The sequence below is a fragment of the Protopterus annectens genome, chromosome 3.part1 (genome assembly GCF_019279795.1).
Source record: "Protopterus annectens isolate FY-2018-M chromosome 3.part1, PAN1.0, whole genome shotgun sequence".
NCBI lineage: Eukaryota > Metazoa > Chordata > Ceratodontiformes > Protopteridae > Protopterus > Protopterus annectens.
In genome coordinates, this window is record NC_056732.1 from 1,882,587,736 (window position 1) to 1,882,608,384 (window position 20,649).

Genomic DNA, 20,649 nt, shown 5'->3' on the forward strand with positions numbered 1-20,649 from the left:
GAGCTATACAGTTTTAAATCGCTGTCAAAGAGAAAATGAGAAGTCTTTATACTTTGTTCCTTTCTGGGAGGCAAATTATAACCATGACATAATCTGTTAAGCAGACATCTTAATGGGTTAAGGGCAAGGCAAAAGAGCAACGGTGACAGAGAGCCACCCTGGAATAACCCCCTTTGGATTTTTATCCCTGGAATAATTTGTCCTTTATCGTGGCTTAACTGCAAAGTGGTTTGCCACTGTTTCATGGTCTCTTGTTGTTGTGTCTTTCGGCTTTTCCCGGTTAGGGGTCACCACAGCGGAACTCCAGTCCACTAATGATTGGCAGATTTTTACATGCCGAGTTGCCGGCCCTGACGCACAACCTTCAACAAAGGTACTGTGATGTAATTTATCAATGTAGGGTGTATCTTATACATTTTTAAGCGCTCCATGAATGTGGGATACTGTCAAAATGCTTTTTTGTAGTCAATCCATGCCATACTTAGATTCTTCACTGTTTTACAGTTCTCCGCTATGACTTTATTTAACAACAAATGATCCTTTGTTCCATATGAATTTCTTTTATTGCTCTTTTGTTCTTTTGCCATAATTGAGTTTTCTTCTAAAAGACTGTAAACTCGTATCGGCATCAATTCCAGTGTATAGTTTATACATTGTTGGGAGGCAAGTTATTGGCCTGTAATGGTTAGGGTAGCTTGCAGGTTCACTCTTAAGTAAGAGCATTGTTTTTCCTGTTAGCCGGGTTGGTGTCTGTTTGGGGTATGCATATATAGTGCTTACTCATGGCCATATCCTCATGCAAAGATGTTAAATACTTTTAGCCAGAAGTTGGGTATGTCATCTGGGTCTGGGGCTTTTCAATAAGAGGCTTTTCTTAACTTATTTTATTGTTTTCTTAACTTATTTTATAGTTTATTATTTACGACAGTGCATGATGAATCCTGATCCCTTATAATACTGCTCATTGTTTTTATCACGTCTGTCTATCTTAGTATTTTTGTTGATCTGTTCATAGGTGTGTACTAGGCTAATGGCCCTGGGGCCTTTACAAGCCTAGCCATATGATTACCCTGGCATAGTGCCACCTGACCTTAGTTCCCAGTGCCTCTGTTGAGTAGAGCCACTGGTGTTATCCTTGGGGTGAATTTTCTGTTTCCCTTCCACTCATCAAGATTTCTCTTGAAGAGGGTCAGCAAGGTACTCTGCTTGACATGTATGGGAAGTCTATTCCGTAGCACGGGCAGTGTCTGGGTTATGAACCTGTCCCTCCAGCATGTTCTTTTAATTTTGGTAATGAGATTGAGATCTAAATAACCAGCCCTTGCAAGTCTTGAACCCAGGACCCCTGCACAACAGAGCCACAGCAATTTACTACTAAGCCATCTGAGCTGTAGTCCCTCTTCTATACTCTTCTAACAGTGACATGTCTTGTCTTAATTGCTTTATAGTTTTTTTTCTTTTCGATACTTCCATGGTGGTATTTGATTTCTCCCCTTCCTTTCCCTTCTTGTGTTAGAATTTTATCTGTTATTAATTAAGCTGCTGTTTACTTCTGTTATATCACATGGATATCTATGGACAGTCCTAATTACTTGTTTATCAAACTTCTAACTGTTGGGGTTTTATTGACCTTCTGCAGTCTATTTCTTTCATTGATCTTAATATGTTTATTTATCTGTATTAAATCCAGCAACTCTTCTCTTGGCTCATTTTCCTCTAAACTGAGGGCACATTTTTTGTTCTCCATTTCCTGTGGACATTCTGTAGAAAGTTCTATAGCATCTTCCTGTGACACATTCTCTTCAATTTCATCCTGTGTCATCCGTTGCTCTGTCATATGGGAACTCACTGGTTAATCACTCCTAAACATTGACTGTGTCAGAGTTGCCACAGTTTCCTGTTCCTTTCCTTGCTGTTCAGCTTCAAGTGAACATTTATACTGGTTTTCCATGTCCAGATTTCTTTGCCTGTAATTTTCTTCAGTACAAAAAGAGCAGCACCAAAGATATTTGATTAGTTTTGCTTTCTCCTTTGCATAAATAGTATACCATATTAAATCTCTTTTTTTCTTTCCCATGTCCATATTTCTTCTTCAGATGTCTCCTGATCTTCCCGTTTTTCATTACTTTGGGGACTCATTCCATCATGTTGTGATGTAACCTGTGTTAGAACCTCTATATCAAATCCTTCACTTTGCATGCATTCCATAACTTCAGCTTCTATTTTTTAACTTCTAGTTTACTAATCTTTTTTCCTACATTCCTTCTTTATGATATTATTATTATTTTATTGTGAAATTTTCCATATCTGGAAGCCTTTGCTTGTATTTTTTTCTTTGAGTATCTTTGGGGCAGCCTTTTTGTGTTGATTAATTTGGCTTTCAACTTTGCATAAATATTGCACCATATCAAATCTCTCTTTCTTTCCCATGTCCATATTTCTTTTTTGTACTTTTCAAAAATCTCTAGGTTTTGTTGTTTATATTTTTGCACTTCCTCAGATGATTCTTTTTCCAGACAGATCAACGTTTCTTGGCCTATATAATCACAAATGTGTTGTATTAATGAACACACATTTTTATTTGAAGCTTCTGCCAGATTTCTCTTGTGGAAGTGTTTTTCTTTCCTCTAATATATCTTTTAATTTTTTGTCATTCTTGTGTCTGGAAATTCTTGGCATTTTGAATAATAGTAGCGGTACATACTTTCTAATTTCTCCCTTATCCTCAGTAATGCACTCTATCATATTTATGGCTCTTCTTTGGCCTATCAATTTTTGTGATTTTTGTAGACTGCTACTTTCTTCTGCAACAGGGGGAGGGGCATCCTTCCCCAAGCCTGGCCTGGTCCCATTGGAAGAATGTTTCCATATCTTGAGGATTCTATACTGTCATGTTTTCCAGTCCTGGCACCAGTGTGCCTACCAGGATTGGGCACTTTGAGTTTTGTGTACCCAGCTATCTTTTTTAATTTTTGACTCACTTCTATCCATGATATATTCTATATAAAATACAGTGTCTATATTAGCGTCATCTTGGTGAGAGTATGTGAAAAACAGGGTCCACCTCGTGAAGGTACTCACCAAGATTTGAGGATGAAGTCAGTTTCAGCATTACTACTCTCCTTTGCTTGCTGACTTATCTCTCCATTCAGACCCCACACGTCTCCTTTGTGTATCAGACACTTGATAAGTCCACTTAAAATATTCCATCCTTCTAATAGTTGTTTCCCCAAAAGATAATTTCTCAAAAGGAGACTCGAGGCTAATAGACAACTCCTCATCAGAAACATAAGCGAAAGGCATCTGTGGAGAATAGGACAAGGACCCCTCATCAGACTCTGAGTCTTCATCTGAGGAATCCAGTTCCCTAGGCCATTTAGAAATGGTAGAGGTCCAAGGAGTAGCAGACACCAAAACCCTTTGAGGAGGCTTCAGGGCCATCAAGGCAGGAAACAAGCCCCGAGTAAACTCTTGCCATTCCCTTTGAGGATCCTTAGGACAGACCAAAAATTGCTTCATCTCTTGTCTTTTCTTGAAGGAAAATGAGCCCTAACAAATACTGACTGTTCCGATCCTTGGTGAGATTCAGTAAGAGAACCCAGACCCTCCTCCCTGACTAATACCTGTGGAATCCCTCTAGGACCCTCTGAAATAATCAACTGCAGTTACCTTTGATGTCCAGAGCAGATACCTACAAAGCCTCCGAGGACATGCGAAAAGACATATCCATGCCAGCCTCCAACGGAGTCATGGCAGAGGAATCCGATGTAGATGCCAAATGACCTACATAACTATTACTTGCTGCTAGAGGGATGTCCATTTGGAAACTAAACAACAAAAGAATCCTTCTGAGACTTCTTGGCCTACTTCTTCTTCTTCTTTTTATCTAGCTGGAGTATCTCTGGGTTAATGGATTCGGCCGTGCTACCTGGGCTAACTGTGCAAGCCACTGGCTTTCAAGATAAATGGCCAGGGAAGACAAATGGTTTCTGAGTGTCTTAGGCAGAAAAGATATTACAAGAGGTATGGTTGTGGGAAGCACCCAGACATATGAGACACAGTTCATGAGGATCCTTAAGGAGAATCTGACTCTCACACTGACATTTTCCCTTCTTGGATGACATGACCTCTAGGTAAGCAAAATAAAATACAAGACCAAATCAAAGAAAAAAAAAAACATCTCCAATGGTACACTTACCTGATGGCTATTTATTTAGCACAGCACTAACACATTCAAACTGATGAGTGATTATGGCATTCGGACTGGCAGCAAAGACGTTCTGGATAACTGCTTCCGTACATCACTTTTGTTCCCTATGTCCCATGCAGGGAGCATGTGTGTGACATATGGCACATACAAGATTATAAGGCATTAGTATACTGGCCGAATTGTGTGCTCTCCTAGGTAGGAGATTCCTATAGTAAACACTACTGCAACAGTGATATAGAAGGGCATAACCTCTTTAACTAAACTGTATATGATTTTCTAGTAGCAGGTTTCTTCACTTCCTTAACATCTTCTGCACTTCTTTTGAAAAAAAATGATACATAAATGGTATCAAAATGATATCATCCAAGCAGTTAGTCGACAAAACTCAACGTTCCGTTTCTTCCAACAAGCCATGCCTTATGTGATTAAGTACATTCTTGTGAGGAAGCTTGTTTTAATTACCCAAAGCCATTTTCAAAAGAAAGGAGAGGCACTGTTGTCTGGGCCAAAAGGGAGTTAAAACTTTTATCTCTGGAGGAGAGTTTTTCTGGAGCTTTAGACGAACTGTGGTTATCAGATACAGGCTGGGAAGGCATAGAGAAACATTCCCATCCATGGGAATGAAAATGTACATCTTTTCCAAGCCTTATTGCGAGGAGTCCTGAGTAGAATTTCTTTAACTGTCTGTTGTGGCTAGAGGCAAACATTTCTACTTGAGGTGTTACTTACAGATGGAACAATTCCTTAGAGACCACTGGGTTCAGCATCCATTCATGGGGGTCTGTCTTGGTCCTGTTAGCTTGTTTGCAACAATGTTTTGCTCTAACTGAATGTGGATAGCAGGAAGTGTAGCGTGAACTGAGCTGCTAGATCCCAAGCTGGCATAGTGTAGCATGAACTGAGCTGCTAGATCCCAAGCTGCCATAATCCCATGCTGCCATAGTGTAGCATGGCCATAGTGTAGCATGAACTGAGCTGCTAGATCCCAAGCTGCCATAGTGTAGCGTGAACTGAGCTGCTAGATCCCATGCTGCCATAGTGTAGCGTGAACTGAGCTGCTAGATCCCATGCTGCCATAGTGTAGCATGAACTGAGCTGCTAGATCCCATGCTGCCATAGTGTAGCGTGAACTGAGCGTCTAGATCCCAAGCTGCCATAGTGTAGCGTGAACTGAGCGGCTAGATCCCAAGCTGCCATAGTGTAGCGTGAACTGAGCGGCTAGATCCCAAGCTGCCATAGTGTAGCGTGAACTGAGCTGCTAGATCCCATGCTGCCATAGTGTAGCGTGAACTGAGCTGCTAGATCCCATCCTGCCATAGTGTAGCGTGAACTGAGCTGCTAGATCCCATGCTGCCATAGTGTAGCGTGAACTGAGCTGCTAGATCCCAAGCTGCCATAGCCAGTCTGCAAAGGGGATTGGACCTGGTTCCCCATGTTTATGTTCCACATCACTGTTATTGAATGTGATTACTCGTGAAGGGTCTGGAACCTACAGAGGGTTTACAAATCGTCATCATTATAATCATCAACCGCCTTTTTCAGATTTTCTACATGGGGTCAGGGTATTGTGTCAACTGTTGCCATCTCTCTCTTTTTTAATGAGTTTTTTCGTACCTTCTCCGACACTCATGCATGACTGTCGCAGGTCTTCTCTCCCACAATCCATCCACGTCTTTGCTGGATGCCTTTGTTTCCTCTTGCTTCTTCCTGTGTGCCCTATATCATCTTCACCAGATTGTCTTCTGCTTTCTGCACGTGTGCTTGAACCACCGTAATCTGTTTTCTTTGACATTTTCTGCAACTGGAGCTACTTTGGCTGCTGCTACTCGGGCATTTCATCTCATCACCTCTAGCTTCTTCGACCTGTTCTGTATTTACTGACCAAGTTTCTGTACCATAGACTAGTGTTGGTCACACCACTGTTTTGTACACCTTACTCTCAGCTTCTTTGGCATTCTTCTGTCACATGCTACCCATGCGGCTCGGACAGTTGGCCACAGCCCCTCTGATTCTAGCCTTGACTTCCTCATTCAGACGTCCCTTCTCTGCAACCATCCCTCCCAGATACTTAAAGCTGTTAGCTTCTTCCACTGCTTTCCCTTCTGTCTGTCTGAATTCTCAGCATCTTCCAATTACCCCAGTACAACTGATATCTGTACTTAGTTTCATCCCATGTGCCTTCAGTTTTGCATTCCATTCCCCTATCCTTTGCTGAATTTCTTGCTCAGAGTCTGTCTGTAATGCCATTTTGGCTACATACAGCAACTTTGTTGATCTGTCCCCCCAATGTGTTTGTTAATGTAGTCCATCACCAGTATGAACAACAGTGGGCTCAGAGCTGAACCCTGATGCACACCTACTGCCACTGGAAACCTCTCTCTGAGATTGAATGCTCTTCGTATTTGAGTCACTTGGTCCTTGTACATTAATGTTTGTGGGACTTCGAACCACTGCAGGACTGCCCAAGTCAGCTTTCCTGTGACCTTGTCATATGCTTTCTCCAAGTCTAGGAATACCCAGTTGGACTCTTTCCTCAGCTCTAGGTTCTTATCAACTGTCTGTCTCACTGCAAACATTATTAGTTGTGCTGCATCCTGATCTGATTCCGAACTACTCTTTTTCCATCTTTCTGCTACTCTGTGTATTCATTTGTCTGTCACCCTATCCAGAAGTTTCATGCAGTCTGATAGGAGTTTGAAACCCCTGTACTGCTCACAGTTGTGAATGTTCCCTTTGTTCTCGAACAAGTATGTTTATTCTCCAGTCATCTGGGATATGCCTCTCTCTCCATACTGCTATGAGTACCCTTGGGGGTCATTTCTTTCCTATCTCACTCAACATCTTTGTCATATCTGTTGTGACCTCATCTTGGATGTTTAGATTTAGACATCTGGGACAGGTCTCCTTCCTTCTTTGACCCCAAAAATATTCTTGAGTAAAATAATTTCTAAAGGCAGAGGTTTTATTACACCCAGAGAGACCATCTGATCTGGAATAGAAGGGACTAAAGGAGTCTGTTAAGATGGGGGGAAATCCTTTGGTAGAAAGGAATGGAATTGCACTGCCACTTGTAACCTTTTTGAATGATTGTCAGAACCCACAAAAATGAAGTTATGTGGCACCAAAGAGCAAGGAGAAGGTCTAGACTCTGGTGCAGCTTTTCAAGGTTGTCAGGCTTGGCAGGGGGAAAACCTGAGGGGTCCAATAATCTGTTTTCTTAGCTTGTCTTTGGTTTTGGGAGGGACTGAACAGCTGCTCAGGAAAAATCTTCTGTTGCAGTAATTAGTTAATGGTCTCACAGGCTGAAACTGCTTTATTATAAACCAGGAAGGAATGGTTGCCTGCAAAAAAGCTGCTGATTCAGAAGTCAGATGCATCAGATACATGTGGTCATTACTTTTTGGGAATTCATTGACTAATCAGACCCTTGTATTTTTCTACAGCTGCTGATAGCAATTACTTTATAGACTTCATGAAACGCGGACCAGTATTTCATTTGATGACCAAAAAGGCAGAAGCGGCTAATACTGCCATATTATGAATCAAGTTCATAAGGCTTTCTAGTAGGAACATAAATGTTAACAGTACCAGGAAGTCACACTTGCTACGAGTTATAGATGTTGTAGGTTTTATTTCCGTAATACTTTCAATAAACCTAAAGCCAGATGAGTTTGCAGTATTGAACTAGTAAAAAATATCCAGTCCTTTTAGTTTTTACTTGAAGTGTAAAGCAAATACGGATACATTCCTGTCAAGGGTTTCTGTTCCATTACTTGTTCACATAGTTGGGGATGTCTTGGTAGGCTAATAAAATGAGTTTTCCTGATCCTGTTTCTATAAAAATGTACTTTTTGTTGTAGCTGTATCTTTTTTGAAGTTAATAGTTCAATACACGGAGGACTGTTGTTCTTTTCCATGGAGTAGTTTAGAGTTGCATGATTACAGTGGTGAAACCATGATATAGTTCCAAACAGAAGAACCGGTCAGCAGAAAATTGAGGTGCTGTGTGTGTGTATGGAAATGAAGGAATACCCTCCTGCACTCAGAACAGTTATAGAGGAGGTATGTAACCCAAAGACAGGAATTCTTAGTTCCAGATTAATACAGTCCTTAAGTTTGTAACACAAATTAAAAAAAAAAAACCTTTTGCTACATAGTAATGCCCACACAAACCATTGGAAAAGCCCAAGTTATAACACACCAGACTAGAGTCACAATTCACTAAATAATGATGCAATGTACAAGGGACCTACAGTAAACTGCATCACTTGGTGTGCAAGGTTGGCATAATGGTTAGTGTTTACCTTACCAACACAAAGTGCAGGGTTTGATTCTCACATGGGGTAATTGACTAGGCTTAAAATGGCCCAGAAGGGCAGTGAGTCTCGTACTGATCTACGAACCTATAAACCTTTTAATATTTGGTCTCATCACTAAAACCATGATTAGTGAAGGCAAGTAGATATGATTTTGTTTTGTATGTACTTGTTTGGTATAATATTGTTCTCTTGTCAGACATTTTATATTTTTTTGGTTTGCATTGTATTTCCTTATTGTACTGCAAGTAATTTAAATTATCTCTGTTTGGCCAGGGTTCAGATTGAAAAGCGTGTCTGGATCAGTACATTTACTTGGATAACAAATAAAATAAGTATATAATGTTCCTGATGGAACTAAATATTTCTCAGTCCCACTGTTCACACACACACACACACACACACACACACACACACACACACACACACACACACACACACACACACACACACACACACACACACACACACACACACACACACACACACTCACACTCACACTCTCACTCACACTCACACTCACACTCACACACACACACACACACACACACACACACACACACACACACTCACACACACACACACACACTCTCACACACACACTCACACTCACACTCACACTCACACTCACACTCACACACACTCTTGTGAGAAATGGTGTGGCAGTGTTCCTGCCGAAAGTGAGTACTGAAGTTATACTACAGGATTGTGGAAAATGGCTGTCTGACTTCAGAGGTACACCATCTCAATGCATAGTTATTCATGAAATATAGCTGTCTTCTGTGTACATTTTCATTTTATACCAGCTATGTGAAAGTAAACTATTGTAAACAGTCTAAAACTTCCTGGAAGGATGCACTTTAACTGAGTAATTATTTTTCTTTTTTTTTTAATTTCAGGGTATAACATCCCAGTAGACCATCTTTGCCTGTTTATTATGAAAGAGGAGATGGTTTCATCTGGTGACCCCAAAGGAAGAATAATAGTGCATCAGAAGCAGCTTCGCAGTAACTGTACCGGCAGTAAGTACATAAGTGCTCCCGTTTGTCCTATTTGTCGTTAGGTGCGACTTAAAATCTGGAGAAGGTACAGGAGAAAATGTGTCCACGAGAGGTGGGTGTAACACGGACTATATCTACTATGGGTGCTCCTCCAAAAACTTGAAAGCACCTACATTTCTAGCCAGAAAGACAAGTACTAGGCTTAAAGTAAACTAGGTGTCACATCACAACTTTTATAATTCTGTGACCCTTTTTTCTGAAGTATTCCCAGGACTACAGGATGTGGTGTGCTTCTGAATGAAGTTTGTGCACAGCATTGCAGAACATGGTGTGATGTTGAAGGAGAGGTGTGAACTGTCCTGTAGAATATGGGGTGCAGCTGAAAGATGCAGGTAGTGATACTGTGGAACATTCTGAGGTACTGGGGGTTTTGGGTAAACAGTATTACAGAATCTGGTGGTGGGAAGGCTGGGTAGCAGTACTGACCGTATTCAGTGATACTAAGGCCAGAAGAGTGCTACTCTGAGGATATTTTGATAGTGAAGAATGGATGTTGGTAGTTTAGGACAGCCTATGGTGGAGCAGCAGTAGAACCAAAAGGGTACATCTGTAAGGCAGTCGCTGTACAAAGACTGATAGGTTAAGCAGCCTGCAGAACTTCTTATGGCATAAGAATTTCAAAACACAATTGGCATAATGGTTAAGGTCTGTACCTCCCAAGCACAAGGTGTACAAGGTTTGATCATGACCTCCTGCCAATGGCTTTGTGCAGTTTACATGTTCTCCCTGTGTCTCTTTGGGGTTCCTCCAACCTCCCAAAACACTCTGGGTGTTCCACCTCAAACTCAACTAATTTGAATGGAGTCTTAGGCAGTAATGCAGTCATAATGTGCTGCCTTTCAGGGAATGATTTGTGTAAACCAACTGCAGCATGAGTCATGGACTGAAGACTAGCCATAAAACATTTGACTCCAGGAGATTTGCTAGGATATTTGTTTATTTTGACTAGTGGGTATTTGATGGTTATAAGTGGACCTACTTTGGCCTACATCAGGACAACATGAGTTGTTGATAATGGGAAAACCTGAATTCTCCTAGCAATATAGATAGAACAGTATATGAGGACTAGGACTGCCTACGTCCACATGAGTGAGGATTAATAAAGAAGAAGAAACCATTCTAGACATCTGTCTGGCAAATTGTTTAATGGTCACCAACACGTGGTTCAGCAAAAGGAGTCACAAGCAAGAGTGGTAACATGCAACTTGGGTAGACTTCCTGCTAGTAAAGAAAGGACACTAGACTGGAATTACAAAGTCATCCACATGGCCAGAGAAAGCTCCAAGGTTTGCAGAGACTAGGCCAAAGACCTGAAAGTTGACGGCAGTAAAAGCACAAGAGTTCAAAGAAATACTCGGCACCAGCACTTCAGGAAGAAGAGGAAGAGGAAATGGGTGGAGTCAAATAAAAATGACAAAGTCTAAAACATCATGTGTGAAGAATGTAGAACAGCTATTCTGTCAAACCAGGTATGGAAATAAAGTTCTTAAGGAAAGCTTGTGGTGGAATGCAGACATCCAGTAACTTATCAAAAGTAGGAAGGACAGCTGCTCCGGTGGCATAGAGGGTTAAAACCCTGACTGTGACCCAGGCAACTTGGGGTCAGTTAGCTTCTCAGGTGATTGATGGGGAGGCAGGGGAGGATGGAAGGTGACATAGGTGTCTCTTGTAATGATCCCTACTGGAGGCTGAGGACTTTATTGGGAAAAGACATGGTCCAGAGAAGTAGGAGGATGTAGACCTGGCTGAGCTTCATTGGAGGTGGGGCAATGCAGCACAAAGTCCCCATTGCACACCTGACCCTCGGACAGAACCACATCTCCGCAAGGAAAGGGGAGTGGGTAGGTCATACAAGAAAAACCCTCAGGACAGAAGTGAGCACAGCCGAGCCCACAGTGTGCCCTTAAGATCCATGACCAGTCTCAACATACTGGTGTAAGTCTGGGGTGGGGAGTAAGGAGTTTGATTGGTACACCCGGCAGGAGCGGCCTTAGGTCAACTTGTGCCCTAGGCAAAAGGGCTCCATTGCTCCCCCTACCACACCACCTAGTGCCCCCATCCTGGTCTACCTACAGCAAATAAATACTGGAAAGCAACCCTACTAGAGTAGCACCCTAGGCGGCCACCTAGTTGGCCTATGCTGAAGGCTGGCTATGAGACCCGGCATAGAAATGGGACACTGGGGTACTAGGCCAGTAACATGACAGAAAGGGTAAAAAAATGGGAGATAGAAAAGATGGGCCAGGCTAAGAAGGAATTCTGGTTGGCTAACAAAGATGGTAAGCGAGTAGTCATGGTACCAAAGAACAAGGCATCAGAGGCATTCTCCCAGCATAGTCATGGTACCAAAGAACAAGGCATCAGTGGCACTCTCCCAGCTTTGGAATGTGACTGTGTAGCTGGTACAGAGAAACTCTTTATTGCATTGCAATGCAAAGACAGAAAAGTAAAGATTGTCACTGGACTCCGTAAGGGATGACACAGTAATAACCTGCTCACCAGTCCATTGGATATGAAATGCAGCTCGATCCAGTAGCTTCTGAATGATGTTCTTCGTGTTTCACTGTCGCAGTCATTAAATTTGGGTAATCTGCTGGCAGGTTGCCCTCAGTCGGCCTGATTAACAAAGTCTTGGGTCCTACATCGGTTGCTGTCCCTTCTTCCATGATGTCAGGTCGTCAGGGGTATAAAACATGCAGCCGACACCATTACATCAGTCCTTTGGCTTATCTACTGCACCCAGGGTCTTCACAAAGTGCCTGGCACCAGTAATTGCATTTTGCAGGCAAAGAAATATTCAAATTTATCCATACCTGGACGATTGTCTAATTCAGGCAGAAAACAAGGGCACTCTTCTAAAACATCTGGCGTTTGTAAAAAGACTTCTAACTTGTCTAGGGTACACCATAAATGAAAAGAAATCACAACCGGTACCCTCTCAAATAATTACATTCCTGGGTGCAAGCTTGAATACAACTGCCCAGATGACTTACCTTACGCCAGAAAAACAAATTCAATTGATGACTTACTTAAACGGGTGGCCACAAAAACCCAGCTATCTGCAAGACAAGTTCTGCAGGCCTTGGGGTTCATGGCCTGCTGCATTCTAATAATTCAATATGCAAGACTGCATATGAGGAAACTTCAATGGTACCTAAAAAGGTTATGGAATCAACATTGTCACAGCCTGGAAACAATGATTCCTATCATTCCTTGCCTGCAGCTAGAGTTCCTATGGTGGGCAGAGGCCTGCCACCAAAACAAGGGACTGTCATTCATTCCACCCCCTGCCGACCAAACCCTGACTACAGATGCATCAGATTATGCTTGGAGGGCGCATCTGGCAGGGAGATGCATTCAGGGCCAATGGAGCCCAAATCAGATGCACCTACATATTGGTCAGAAAGAGGTGCTAGCTGTACAGAATGCTCTGACAGCCTTCAATGACTGTCTTCATCCAGGACAACTACTGATAAACAAACGGCAACTACTGATAAAGACAGACAACACCACAGTCATGTGGTACATAAACAAGCAGGGGGGTACCCATTCCTACCCCCTTTGCAGACTAGCCATTGAATTGTGGAACACGGCCTTGACTTATCACATACATCTACAAGCTCAATTCCTGTCAGGAAAGCAAAATACTCTGGCAGACAAACTAAGCAGAAATCTTATGGACCCACACGAATGGAAACTGGATCCACAAATCTTCAGCATGTTGACACGCAAATGGGGGAGCCCAGACATAGATCTTTTTGCCTCACCCCAAAACTTTATCAGTTGGACAAATTCTGTACAAGAATTCATCATATAAAAGCTTGGAAAGTGGATGCTCTATCCTTCAGCTGGAAAAACCTATCAGTCTATGCCTTTCCCCCTCTGCCTCTGCTCTCCAAGGTCTTACTAAAAGTCAGACAGAAAAAAACAAAAATGATTCTGATTGCTGCAGACTGCCCTCACCAACATTGGTACCCACTCCTACGCAATATGTCGCACCTTCCTCCATGGTACCCGCCTCAGACACCTTATCTACTGTCAGCAGAACTATCTAATTCTGCACTCTCAGCTCCAAACTCTGAATCTTGCAGCATGGCTAATAAACTAATTTCACCAATTACATCTCTCAGCAAACCAGTGATGGATGTCATTTTGGAGGCTAGAAGGCCTAGTACTAGAAAATCTTATGCTGACAAATGGAAAAGATTCTGTACTTGGAACCAAGCACAAGGAATAAGCACAGCAATGCCCAATATTCCTCAGATTCTGCAATATTTAACTGAGATGCTTCACAAGGGCCTATCTTTTTCTTCTATAAAAATCCATGCCTCTGCCATTTCAGCTCATTACAACACAGAGCCTCCCCTCTTTTCTCATCCACTGCTAAAACAGTGCCTCAGAGGGGCCAAAAATTTAAGACCTCCCAGGAGAGAACCAACTCCTGCATGGGACCTCAGTTTTGTTTTGGAAGAACTCACTCTACCTCCTTCTGAGCCAGCTGCTACTGCAGACCTGAAATTTGTCTCTTGGAAAACAGCCTTTCATTTAGCAGTCACTTCAGCTAGAAGGATTTCAGAACAACAGGCTCTCATGGCAGTGGAGCCTTTTATTATTTTTTTACCCGGACAGGGTGGCTCTCAGGACCAATCCATCCTTTATGCCTAAAGTGGTATCTAGTGTGGCCCTTAATCAGACCATTCATCTGCCAACTTTCTTCCCAAATCCATAGAACAAGGGTGAGTGGATTCTGCATTCATTGGATGTACACAGACCACTGAGATTCTACTTAAACAGGACAAAATCTTTAAGAAAATCTGAATAATTACTGGTGACATTTGCTGCAGGGGCAGAGGGAAAGGCTGTTTCAAAGCAGACTATTTCAAAATGGATAAGCCATTGTATTCGTTTCTGCTACATGCACCATGGTAAACCTGTCTCCAGGGGGATCAGATCTCATTCCACCAGGGCTGCATCTACTTATGCAGCCTTTCTCAGAGGGGTTCCTACCAGAGATATTCTAGAAGCTGCTACCTGGAGCTCAGCTCATACGTTCACCAAACATTACCATTTACCTCTCTTCTCTAAATCCAGAGCAGGCTTTGCCACTGCTGTCCTACAGGGCCTTATAGCTGCTCCTAATGCTGTATAAATCCATCCTCCCTACCATAGCTTTGGGATTCTACCCAAATGTAATGACTGCAACAGTGAAACACGAAGAACATAGTACAGTTGTGTACACTTACCATAAATGTAGATGTTAGAGTGTATTCACTGTTGCAGTCCTGATTACCCACCCTCCAGTCCCCTGTGTTTCTCTTACTATACCTCACCTTTCTTTTACTCTGCTTAAAAGCCTTTTTGGTGTATTTGCTTTTGTTTGGAGGTATATTTTTTGTGTTTTAAGTTATTTACATATATATATATATATATATATATATATATATATATATATATATATATACACACACACACACAAATATTTTGCTCCCCATTTGGGGGGCACCTGACATCTGGGGCAAAAAAACCTGATGTAATGGCGTCTGCTGCATGCTTTATACCCCTGATGACCTGACATCATGGAAGAAGGGACAGTAACCGATGCAGGACTCAAGACTTTGTTAATCAGGCTGACTGAGGGCAACCTGCCAGCCGATTACCCAAATATAATGACTGCAATAGTGAATACACTCGAACATCTACATTTATGGTAAGTGTACACAACTGTACTTTCTAAACCCCAGAGATACTGTACTGCTGGAGACGTAGCCTAAGATGAAGGAAGAGGAGGAGCCCACCATAGAGGAAGTAAGAACAGCACTTAAAAATTAAGTCAGGGTAAGCATGAAGCTCAGATGAGGTCACAGCAGATAGCAAGTTGTTGGGTGAGGTATAGGACAAATGATCCCCTCATACCAGTATGGAACTAGAATTAGAGAGGCTGCAACCATCTAGCACAGAGGTCTGGGGTATTGTGTGACAGACTACCAAACAGAGAAAGGAGTATCCTTGGTGACCGGAGAGTAAGCATTCTAGTGCCCTTGTACAAGAACAAAGGGGATAGTCACAGCTGTGGTCAGTGTATAGGTGTCAGTTTCTTGGCTCAGTGCATGAAAGTGTTGAAGAAAGTAATTGATAAATGAATAAGCAGAGTAGTAGAAAGTAAGATGTCCAGTTTTGATTCTAATCAGGATAGAGCACAATGGACCCGATGCTTGCAGTTAGACAGATAAGTGGAGAAGAAGCTATGCTAGACTCAGACATTCATGTATTTTCACTTCCAGATCTTGATTACCCTCAGATGTTCTTCATGTTTTACTGTTGCAGTCTTGACTTGTGGGATTTCCTGCAGTGAAAGCCCTTGGCTGGCCCGACTACCAGAGAACAAATCTCGCCTCTCCACGGGCGGGTGGATGTCTTGACCGACATCAGCATGCTTAGGTATGTAGGGAGCCAAAAAACAAAGTGACCGAGGACTGGGGAAACCAGCAAAACAGCTTTACTAAACACAGATAAGTGCTTCCGTCCAACCAATGTAGACTTTATCAGATAATATCACAAGAGAAGCATCACTCTTTTAAACTCCCCACCAAAAACGTAATCACAAGATAAAATAAATTTAAAGGGACACAACCCTTAAAAACAATACAGATACATATTAATACATAAAAAGATACATACACAAATGATCAACATTAAACATCAATTTAAAATAAAAACCATAAAAATATAAAAAATACAATAAAATTATCTTTCATAAACTCTCATTCTTAGCCAACTAGAAATACTAATGAAATCATTAAGACTTGGAGGAACTGTGGTATTCAAGAATATTTGCCGCCAAAGTTCCTTTTGCTCCAATTTGATAGACCAGGGATTGTCTCTAAGATTAGATTGCACCTGTTGCAATATAGAAAAAGCAAATACATGATTACTATACTTAGACTGATGTTTGTACAGGGCAGTGGTCGGTTTCATTTTTCGTGTTATAAATAGATGATTACTATACTTAGACTGATGTTTGTACAGGCAGTGGTCGGCTTCATTTTTCGTGTTATAAATAGATGATTACTATACTTAGACTGATGTTTGTACAGGGCAGTGGTCGGTTTCATTTTTCGTGTTATAAATACTTGATTACTATACTTAGACTGATGTTTGTACAGGCAGTGGTCGGTTTCATTTTTCGTGTTATAAATAGATGATTACTATACTTAGACTGATGTTTGTACAGGCATTGGTCGGTTTCATTTTTCGTGTTATAAATAGATGATTACTATACTTAGACTGACGTTTGTACAGGGCATTGGTCGGTTTTATTTTTCGTGCTTGTAATAGATGATTACTGTACTTAGACTGATGTTTGTGCAGGGCATTGGTCGGTTTCATTTTTCGTGCTTGTAATAGATGATTACTATACTTAGACTGATGTTTGTGCAGGGCATTGGTCGGTTTCATTTTTCGTGCTTGTAATAGATGATTACTATACTTAGACTGATGTTTGTACAGGCATTGGTCGGTTTCATTTTTCGTGTTATAAATACATGATTACTATACTTAGACTGATGTTTGTACAGGCAGTGGTCGGTTTCATTTTTCGTGTTATAAATAGATGATTACTATACTTAGACTGATGTTTGTACAGGCATTGGTTGGTTTCATTTTTCGTGTTATAAATAGATGATTACTATACTTAGACTGATGTTTGTACAGGCATTGGTCGGTTTAATTTTTCGTGTTATAAATACATGATTACTATACTTAGACTGATGTTTGTACAGGGCAGTGGTCGGTTTCATTTTTCGTGTTATAAATAGATGATTACTATACTTAGATTGATGTTTGTGCAGACATTGTTCGGTTTCATTTTTCGTGTTATAAATACATGATTACTATACTTAGACTGATGTTTGTACAGGCATTGGTCGGTTTCATTTTTCGTGTTATAAATACATGATTACTATACTTAGACTGATGTTTGTACAGGGCAGTGGTCGGTTTCATTTTTCGTGTTATAAATAGATGATTACTATACTTAGACTGATGTTTGTACAGGCATTGGTTGGTTTCATTTTTCGTGTTATAAATAGATGATTACTATACTTACACTGATGTTTGTACAGGCATTGGTCGGTTTCATTTTTCGTGTTATAAATAGATGATTACTATACTTAGACTGATGTTTGTACAGGGCAGTGGTCGGTTTCATTTTTTGTGTTATAAATACATGATTACTATACTTAGACTGATGTTTGTACAGGCATTGGTCGGTTTCATTTTTCGTGTTATAAATAGATGATTACTGTACTTAGACTGATGTTTGTGCAGGGCATTGGTCGGTTTCATTTTTCGTGCTTGTAATAGATGATTAGACTGATGTTTGTGCAGGGCTTTGGTCGGTTTCATTTTTCGTGCTTGTAGATTCCTTGTTTTGATTTTCTTTCCTTCTTGCCGATATGAAATGCGGGACATCGCTGACACACGGCAATAGGAATATTAAGTCTGATGATTTTTCAGATGAATGTAACCTTTTGTGTGGCATGTTTTTGAATAGGGGTTGTGCTGCCACTTTGGTCCAATCCATCATGAATAAAGTAGTGGATAAAAGAAGGTCTAATTTTTATTGGTCCTTATTAGGGCCTGGTGTCCTATTTCTGATCTGAATTTGACATCCCAACATGAAGGGCAAGTTTCAGGTTTAAATTCAAGTAATTATTTTGCTGTTTTACATCCATCTGACACTATAGCTCAACATGGTTCAACTATTAATTATAGCCACTTCTTCATTGGATAGTAGTCATATAGCTTCAATCTTATTTAAGAATTGGCAACTTTTTTCTTTTCACAAAGAGGTGTATGAAATGTTAGGTCCTTGTCCTAGAATTGTTTATAGGCAGGGATTTAACTTTAAGAATTTTTTTGATGGTATTTCACACTCAGTGTCTGGGACTTCAGGTAAGATGGATAAATGTGAGGCATGTAGTCAATGCAGTACGTCATAGTTAGTGACTGTGTTTTTGTATGGGCTAGAAAATTTAAACTTAAAGGACAATTGTCATACTCAGGGTGTTATTTATTTTTCCCTATGTCAGCAATGTCCAGCATTTTATATTGGCAAGACCGAAAGAAAATTAAAACAAAGAATGTACAAATATGTTTATGACATGAAAAAACAAAAAAGTACAAACATGTTTATGACATGAAAAAAAAAAAGTACCAATGTCTTTATTTTTTTTTTATTTATTTAACTTTTGTTTTACCGGGATAAGTCCGACTGGACAGCAAGTGTCCATTTTCAGTGGAGTCCTGGGAGAAAGGCTTCAAGAAGTTACAAGGTGAAATACATAAGTTAATAACGAGTGACGGTAGGCTGCAATAATAGTAGTTGAATAACAAGTGGTAGAATGCTAACATACGAAACAAAAAACAGTCCTATGCAAAACAAACTCCTAGTACACTCAGGAGCTCACAAGTCTTACAAGCAAAACAAACTGCTAGTACAGTTAGGACCTCACAAGTCTTACAAGCAAAACAAACTCCCAGTACAGTCAGGAGCTCACAAGTCTTACAAGCAAAACAAACTCATAGTACAGTCAGGAGCTCACAAGTCTTACAAGCAAAACAAACTCCCAGTACAGTTAGGAGCTCACAAGTCTTACAATAGTAGTACAATATGTGAACATAAGGTACCCAGAAGTAGGTACATATTTACAATGTTTACAGAATGTACAATGCACACAGGTGATAGTATAATGTAAGCATCGGAGGCTTCAGGGCATAGCCTGCCTACAGTGCAGTGAGGATTCAAGGGGGGTCTTTGCAGTTGCAAAGAGGGTTAGCATAGAGGTGGGATTAAGGAGGTCTTTAAATGTGGTTGTGAGATTTTGTATCCTGTGGTCAGGTGGGAGGCTGTTCCATGTTTTTGCAACCTCATGGGAGAATAGGGCTTCTCCAGAGGTGTTCTTGCATGGATTGACTTCAGTCAGGGATTTGTTACTCGATCGTAGTTCCCTGTTGGAGTTGTGTGTTTAACATGCCAGCTAGGGCAGGGGTTCTCTCTGATTGGTATAGAATTTGATGAGCTATGATGAGTTAGTGGTGATGTAGTAGGTTTGGAAATTCTAACCAGTGTAGCTTAAGTAGGGATTGACTCTAGTAAGGGTGTTTATTGTTGGCAGCGAACCTAGCTATTTTATTGTAGCAAGTGGAGAGTTCAGATCGGTTTTATTAATGTTAGTCAGAACTGGGGAGGCATAGAGTAATGTTAATAAGAGATGAGTTCTGGCTGTGGTAGTTCTAAACTAGGGGGGTGAGCAACTGTTTGCTACGGTACAGGCATCTTAGCTTTTTGTGGACTTGAGATAGTTTGAGATATGTGTTTATTGTATTTAAGTTGTTGATCTATAGTGACACCTAGCAGTTTGGCCTCAGCTACTGGGGTGATGAGTGTGCTATTGGCTGAGAGGATGGTGAAGGTGGGGTCACAGTGTTTAGCTTGGTGGAATAGCACTGGCTGTGTTTTTTTAAGGTTTAGTATCAGTTTATAGTTGTATAGCCAGTTCACTATCTCAGTGAAGGATTCTTGGGCTTTACTTTGTAGTAGATGGATGGATATTGGGTGCTGAGCAGATTAGGGTTGTGTCTTCTGCATACTGAACAATATCAGCTTTAGTGGTTGCTAGGTGGAGATTGTTTGTAAATATGTTTTAAGAGAAACGGGCCTAGGATTGAGTCTTAAGGGATGCTGCATGTGACGGGGAGTGGGGGGATAGGGGGTTGGTCCATTTCACAGATTGTGAGCGGTTGCTTGGTAACTGTTAACCAGTGTAGGGTGGGGTTATTAAGGTTAAGTTCGGAGAGGCAGGTAAGGAGTTTGTAATGGGAAACTTGTGTCAAACACCTTGTATAGGTCTAGGAAGGTGGGGGAGACCAGTTTCTATTGGTTCCTCTATGAGTTTAAGGTACTGGAGAAGTTAATTAGGGCAGTGTTGGTGCCATGGGATGGTCTGAATCCATATTGGGTTTTAGATAGTAGGCTGTTGGTTAGTAGGTGGGTAAGGAGTTG

At 41.1% G+C, this 20,649-nt stretch overlaps 1 protein-coding gene across 1 annotated transcript in view; it reads left to right on the forward strand.

Annotated features, from left to right (window-relative positions):
* Positions 1–20,649, forward strand: part of LOC122798803 (zinc finger protein 84-like) — a 318,054-nt gene that overhangs the window by 123,459 nt on the left and 173,946 nt on the right. Inside the window, exon 3 of the mRNA XM_044067926.1 lies at positions 9,426–9,548. Within this exon, the coding sequence (XP_043923861.1) occupies positions 9,426–9,548 (123 nt within the window). The remainder of the gene's footprint in view (positions 1–9,425; positions 9,549–20,649) is intronic.